At 48.9% G+C, this 7,500-nt stretch overlaps 1 protein-coding gene across 3 annotated transcripts in view; it reads right to left on the bottom strand.

The window, feature by feature from the left end:
* LOC145655302 (SAM and SH3 domain-containing protein 1-like) overlaps positions 1-7,500 on the bottom strand; it is a 30,660-nt gene that overhangs the window by 22,914 nt on the left and 246 nt on the right. For 2 of the 3 annotated variants that reach the window (XM_081708941.1, XM_081708943.1), the window contains exons 1-5: positions 6,615-7,500; positions 6,464-6,513; positions 1,847-1,884; positions 1,321-1,407; positions 1,068-1,180 (exon numbers count right to left, since the gene is read on the bottom strand). The exon at positions 6,615-7,500 is cut by the window's right edge. In XM_081708941.1, the coding sequence (XP_081565067.1) occupies positions 1,068-1,180; positions 1,321-1,360 (153 nt within the window). In that variant the 5' untranslated portion in view covers positions 1,361-1,407; positions 1,847-1,884; positions 6,464-6,513; positions 6,615-7,500. Of the gene's footprint in view, positions 1-1,067; positions 1,181-1,320; positions 1,426-1,846; positions 1,885-6,463; positions 6,514-6,614 lie in introns of all 3 variants that reach the window. The other variant, XM_081708942.1, reaches the window with a different exon arrangement.

The following is a 7,500-nucleotide window of genomic DNA, read 5'->3' as shown; positions in this document are numbered from 1 at the left end:
GAGTTCAGAGCCTACTGAGCAGGTAAATGGAGAGGAGGGAGGAGCGAGCTCTTTCTAACCGCAGAGGAGAACCAAACAAAAGTAGAGATGCGTGGATGAGAGAATCAATGACAGCCTTGTGGAGAGAGGGAGGGTTCTTTGAGTAGATCTGTATCAGTGGGTCATGCACTCTCAGTCAATGAGAATGACAGAGGCAGGGGGGGAGAGAGAGAGAGACAGAGAGAGAGAGAGAGAGAGAGAGACAGAGAGAGAGAGAGAGAGAGAGAGAGAGACAGAGAGAGAGAGAGAGGAGAGAGAGAGGGAGAGCGAGAGAGAGAGAGGGAGAGAGAGAGAGAGAGAGAGAGAGAGAGAGAGAGAGAGAGAGGAGGGAGAGAGAGAGAGACAGAGAGAGAGAGAGAGAGAGAGAGAGAGAGAGAGAGGGAGAGAGAGAGAGAGAGAGAGAGAGAGAGAGAGAGAGAGGGAGAGAGAGAGAGAGAGAGAGGGGAGAGAGAGAGAGAGAGAGAGAGAGAGAGAGAGAGAGAGAGAGAGAGAGAGAGAGAGAGAAGAGAGAGAGAGAGAGAGAGGGAGAGAGAGAGAGAGAGAGAGAGAGAGAGGGAGAGAGAGAGAGAGAGAGAGAGAGAGAGAGAGAGAGAGGAGGGTGGTGCAGAATGTAGGGGAAAGAGTCAGAGCAGAAGTCTTGTGTTTGAATGCTGATGCCCAACTATTTGCCTAAACAGAGTACGAAGGAGGGGGAGTGGCAAGACCAGACCACACCTACTCATCTAACCCTACAGGATGAAGGAGACACCACAGACCTTTCCTTACAGATGACTCAAAAGCTGAGTACAGTCACAAGTCCAAGAAGAGCCTTGTGTGTGTGTGTGTGTGTGTGTGTGTGTGTGTGTGTGTGTGTGTGTGTGTGTGTGTGTGTGTGTGTGTGTGTGTGTGTGTGCGTGTGTGTGTGTGTGTGTTGCGGTGACTATGAGTCTGGGTGAGTAGGGTTAGTGAGCAGAAAGAGAGGCTGAATGGGAGCAGAGGTGGGGCGGAGCAAGCTGATGATGCAGCAGGGTGGGAGGCGTGGCCTTTACCCGAGCCAACGCCTCCTCCACGGTGATCATCTTCTCTTTCACCATCATCATCAGCTGAATGCGCTCTTCATCACTCATGGTGATCTCGCTGGCCACATAGCCGATGTCCTCTCCTAATGTGAACACAGTAGCACTCAGAGTCGTCACAGTAGTACGTGGTGAAGGGAGGAGAGGCGATAGGCAGGGTGAAGTGAGGGAGGTGAGTGGTGAGGAGGGGAGAGGTTAGGACCCCCTTGCAGGACAGGGGCTCTACCTTTTGAGGTTTGCCGTGTGATCCCTTTCGGGGACTTCATGAAGTTCTGCCAGAAGGATTTGTTCTTCTTCTTGTTGTCCCACTTCCCTGTAAGAGGAGAGAGGTCTTCAAGTTAGACCATTCACACACACACACACACACACACACACACACACACACACACACACACACACTCACACACACACACACACACACACACACACACCCTCTTAAAATGTTTATTTTAAATCTCATCCCACTTAATTTTCTGCTATGTACTGTGTATAGACATAGATGTTTACATTTCCGATTGTGTTTGCACAGGTGTAGAGTATTTGTGGGTGTGAGTGTTGCATGGACACATGGTGGGAAGAGAGACTGAATGCTTTCATGACAAAGGATCCTTTCACGTATCATTCAAAGCTGCAGGGCCATTCTAATGCAAAGCACATACACTGTCTAACTAGGTGTGAGTGGAAGCTGTTGCCACACAGGGCCCATACGGGCTGCGAGTGTAGCAGGTCAGGAGTGGGAGGAGCAGTCTCACCTGAGCCATCCTCGGAGCTGGACTTGTGCAGGGGGATGCTGAGAGGAGAGAAGCAGAAGCAGCAGATCAATGAGAATGCTTCAACATGCAGAAGACCTCTCACATCTGAGCACCGGCTTTCTGTGTGTGTGTGTATGTGTGTGTGTGTGTGTGTGTGTGTGTGTGTGTGTGTGTGTGCGTGTGTGTGTGTGTGTGTGTGTGTGTGTGTGGCACCCCTAAATGCGTGTATGGCCTCCTACATCACTTTGTAAAAAAGCTTTTTTGCAAGGAAAATGTGTGTTGACTAAACGCAAAATCAAATATTTGGAAACAACATTCCACAGTTCAATTACACCATGTTTTTGACCAAAGGCACGATTTCTCCGCCCTGATGCTGTTGTGCAATGCTTCTTCCGAACTGATGTCTGATGTCGCACTTGTGCCATTCACCACCAGAGGGCAGCGAAGCCCTGCGCCAGCTCCACAGACCAGGCTCCGGAGGCTCACAAGGCACCGTCGAGTCATTGCTGAGACCAGGCAGGATGATGGGGTGAAGCAGGAGGCTGTGATACAGGCACTGGCGGGGTGGAGTCAGTCACCCTGCCACCAAGCCAACCAACATCAGACTTTCACATTTACACAAGGTGCACAGTCTGTGTTCTCTCCCTCTTCAGGACGAGGCCATTTAGTGCTCTGGCAGAATGCAACACAGATGCCTGCAAATAACTGGTACAACTGTTTCAGTACGGCTTTGGGTATACCAGAGGACCAGGCCAGATGGATGAGTCTTTTCTAGGGTTTCTATCAAACTGAGCTGCTTGTAATCAAACCATTGCCGTGTCTGTGAGTGCTGAACCTTCTCCGGGAACTGGCAAAGGACAGATGAAGAAACTGAGGGACAGAGACGGAATTGTTGGAAATGGAGAGGGAGACTGGACGAGCGGGAAAATCTGACACATTTCTAGTTTGCAAAGTACACTGCTGCACACACACCCTGATGTCTGTGCATGCAAAGTGCACACGCACGCACACACACACACACACACACACACACACACACACACACACAATCTTTGCAGCTTCCTAGGAGTGCCAGTGGGAATGGCAATTCTGGCTGGGAAGAGGGAGAGGAAGGAGGCAAGTCCACTGGTGTGGGAGTGCATTAGCAGTGAGGGACTAGAGACAGCCCAAAGGCCAGGCCAGGCGGCCCGTGAAGAAAGGCTGTGATCTGAGGTCTAGCCTTGCTGTACTGTGCAGCCAGCAAAGGGCTTTAAAATGGGCTTTAGTCTTCCTTATGTGGGTGGCTGGATTTTCTCTTATTGTAGATGAAGAGAATGAACACACATGAATGAACATGCACACTGTGTGTGTGTGTGTGTGTGTGTGTGTGTGTGTGTGTGTGTGTGTGTGTGTGTGTGTGTGTGTGTGTGTGTAGTGATGACTTGCTCATTGCCTACATGTCTCACATAGAGTGAGGAACTCCACTGGGGTTCAACTGTACACTGCACAATCAATAACATGTGCACACTCACCCCACACACACTCGATATACACCTCATCACACAGTGTACACACAAAGAGCTTTTTATACATTTACGGTTATTGTAACGTAATGGTAATTCAACCTCAATCCTCAGACAAAACTAAACCTGACATAAACCAGCTCCTAATCCTAACCATTACTCATATAGCTAAAGCTAAACTTAAAACCCTGTAAACCCTGTAAACTAAGCCTAATTTACATTAACTATAAGCTTAATACAAAATGATTGTGTTTGTTTAAAAATATACATAAGCCAAATGAGGACAATCACAATTTAGATAACAAAACCTCTCGCTTTTCATGATTTACTACATAACATAGGTGCTGCACATGCACGCACAACACACACACACACACACACACACACACACACACAAAACACACACACACACACACACACACACACACACACACACACACACACACACAAAACACAACAGTGCTTTATGGAAAGGATAATGCAGAGGAACACATTTCCAGTTTGTCATTAAAAGTTTCCAGAATGTTGTAAGTAAACGGGTTTGACAGGTTCATCTCTCGCACACATGCACACACACGCACACATGCACATATTCAACCATAAGTGTAAATGTCAAAGCCCATTAGACAGATATGTGAGGGTTTTCTTCAGTGAAGCTCTCTTAAGTTGCCTGTATTGGTGTGGGCAGCTGTCAGTGTGGATGTGTCAAGGGGCAAAAAGGAGGTTAAATTCTGAGAAAGTGGTAATGCAGCTGTGCTGCTATGGCAACATAACGATATGATAATTGATGAGGCCCACACATACACACACACACACACACACACACACACACACACACACAGTCCATGCTATTGAAAGGTAGCTCCATTCAGGACCTTCACACAGCCATCTATAGCCTATGCTACACTGCAAGAACCTGGGTGTGTATTTGAGTGTGAGTGTGTCTGTGTGTGTGTGTGTGTGTGTGTGTGCAAGTCGCCTTCCTCCACTGAAGCTGTTTGTGTCACTGTCTAAGAGGCCAGTGGGGAACATTTGCTGAGATGAAGTTTCGATCTTGATCATTGTCCCCAAACATCTGTTCTTGCACAACAGCAACAAAAAAAGAACAAAACCAACCCCCCCCCCCCAAAAAAACCCCCAATCTTACAATCTTACTTACCAAGACAAATTTTACTTTCACTTATCTGTAAAAAAAAAAACACTTTTATTTTAAAATAATGTTCGTTAATGGGAAAATCCATCTTACAGAGGAGGAGGTAGGCTGACTTCTTGCTCCCTGTGGTCAGAGAGCTGACTGAAGAGATCCCAGAATGCACCTAGCATCCTGTGAGGGATTTACAGTCATGCACCCGGCCAGTGTGACCAGAAAACGCATGTACCCAAGCCCCCCCCCCCCCACACACACAGTGAGCAGTGCTCAAGGGAAGTAGTGAGAAGACAGCCTGGGTTAGATGTCATGGCTAATGGAAGGGGAGGATTTCCTCATAATAACGCCTGGTTTCCTTGCGTGGTCTTCAGCTAATGCACAACATGCAGTATGTAACACACATCCACTAACATGCCATCACTCCTCAGGTGCACAGACGGGGCAGGAACAGAAACCCAGCTTTTTGTATTACTGTTCACAGCATCAACAAATGCTGTCATATATCTGCAAGGAGGAAGACACTTTCAATGCATCGTTACACACACACATACACACACACACACACAAACATGTCCAGTGCACTGCAGAAGCTATCTCTCTGCAGTCACTCTGGCAGGACGTCTAGGGAACCTCAGACCAGCCGTTCATCCCAGGACAGACGCTAGTGGTAGAATGGTGGCACAAGGCACTTTGCAAACAGTGCTGTACTGGTAGCCACGGTTACAAGGGCACTTTAAAGGTACGGCAAGCTATTCTATGTCACAAACTAGTGGCACTGGATGATGCTCTACTGATCAACATCATGTAAAAGCTAAAAGCTCAAAGATATGTCAGCACCATATCAGCTGTGTTCACGGTAAACCTCTCTGTACATGAGCAGCTCTCCTGACACAACATCTCACGTGGTCACGTGGCCAGCACGTGAGGCGCCCAGGCTCGTGGGAATACCCCACCAGCACAGGCTTAGAGCAGACCTCCACACCCTCCCACCGAGCCCTTCTCATTCATTTCTGTGGTTAGTAGGCTTGTGGCCTACTAACCTCAATCTGAACCTCCATCTGTTAGCGATATTGTTGGTCCAGACCTGGAGTTCTACCGGCCTGCAGAGTTTAGTTCCATCTCTAATCCAACACACCTATCTCTAACATGCAGATGCTACGGATGGCCTTAGTTAAGCAGATTAAGCAAGTTCGATTAGGACCCATCCTGTGCAGAATGCTAGATCTCCAGGAACGAATACAGGCACCGCCAAGTTAGAAAGTCACACAGAAACAGTCCATGAGGCGAAAACGCCAGTATCCAATGTGCACTGCTAATCTAGATTAAGCAGCCTGACCTTTGTGGCCAAGGATGAGGTCGCCATGGAGCTATTACACCATAAAGCCAGCCATAACCTGTTGGCTGGCTCTGACCTTTTGCTGCGAATGCTCGACTAATTTCCTTTTGCGTCTCAGTTGAGTCAAACAGCAGCGTCCCCAATCCCCCCCCTCCAGCCACTCTCCCTCCTCGCGCCACCCCTGCTCCACCCCTGCTCCATCTTAAATGTTTGTGGACAATGCTAGGAAGGAAGGAGAGATGGCAGTCCCTCATATTGAGGCTGTGAAGGAGTGGACCACGCAGGGGTGTGTGTGTGTGTGTGTGTGCGCGTGTGTGTGTGTGTGTGCATGTGTGTGCATGTGTGTGTGTGTGTGTGTGTGTGTGTGAGGGGTGGGGGAGGCTCTAAAGGTTACATATGAGTCTATATGAGCGATGGTCAAAAATTAACAATGCTATAAATGTCACTGCTATGCATTCCCTGGGCAATGCACAGGCTAATTAAATATGTTGGTATGAAAGGATGGACGTGGCATGTGGTTAGTAGATTGGAAGCTCTATGTTGCACTCTGTCCGAGTGTGTCAGTGAGAAGTGCTCAGTTTTGACAGAGCACAGATGGATGTGTATGGTTATTTATGTGACAGTGCACCTACTTCCTCTCTGTTTCTGGAGTGGACGCTTCACTGCTGATGCCCAGCGACTCCTGTAGACAGAAAGGTTACCGCAGTTATTAAGAGTCACACATTCATTTAAGCTAGGTTAGTGCTGTTCAAGTATTCAATGAATGGAGTTTGAGCTCTGCACCTGGACCTCGGCAGGCAGCTGCAGGGACCCGGACCCGAACTCTGGTTTCTCCTGGAAGACAAACACACGGACAGGTTAGACACGCATGCACCCGCGAATGCACTCTCATGCGTCCATATGCACACACCTGTGCCTGAATGAGGCCTCGCCCCTCGGGTGCTCATGCCCCACCCTGTCCTTGCCCATGCTGGAGGCGGACAGACCTATCCTTTTGGGTGGTGGCGTAGTGATGGGAGGGGTTCTGGGAGGTGTGGTCAGAAGCAGTGTGAGTCTGCCTGGATGGGTGGCAAGGCGTCAACAGTTCAGTGTGGCTTCTCTACCTTAGGATGCTAACAGTGTGCATGCCGATGCTAGCAAAGAAGGTGGAAGTAAAACTTGAACAAAAACTGGGAGGCTGCAGGGCCTGTGTGTGTGTGTGTGTGTGTGTGTGTGTGTGTGTATGTGTGTGTGTGTGCCAGTAGTGGTTCCTTATTGACTCTTGTGTCCCACATGTGTAAAACAACCACAGCTGTGCTGCATTAACCCTCTGTCATTATGGGCACTGTTAGGGCCTCGCTGTTGACTTGCTGCCTGCTACGGACTACACGGCCAGACTTAAAGGGGACCTCTGCTCCAACCCACCTGCACAACTGGCAGAAAACTGGGTCTCCATGAATACTGCAGCCCTCAATAAACTGCACAGTCTCAGTGGACCGTCAATGTCATTTTAGGCCTCCTCTCTTGCAGTGGTTCTGCCATTAGTAGAAAATGACCGAGAATGGAACTGTGTTGCCTCATCTGCATCACGCTGTCAGCTGGGCGAAGCTAGTAGTGGCGAACATGTCCTGCAGTGAACATGTCCTGCAGTGAACATGTCCTGCAGCACGAAGGCACGGGCCACTCCAGC

The sequence above is a fragment of the Electrophorus electricus genome, unplaced genomic scaffold (genome assembly GCF_041902795.1).
Source record: "Electrophorus electricus isolate QZ-2024a unplaced genomic scaffold, ASM4190279v1 Scaffold204, whole genome shotgun sequence".
NCBI classification, from domain to species: domain Eukaryota; kingdom Metazoa; phylum Chordata; class Actinopteri; order Gymnotiformes; family Gymnotidae; genus Electrophorus; species Electrophorus electricus.
The sequence above is the reverse complement of the archived record's forward strand: the minus strand, read 5'-3'. Positions and strand labels throughout refer to the sequence as shown.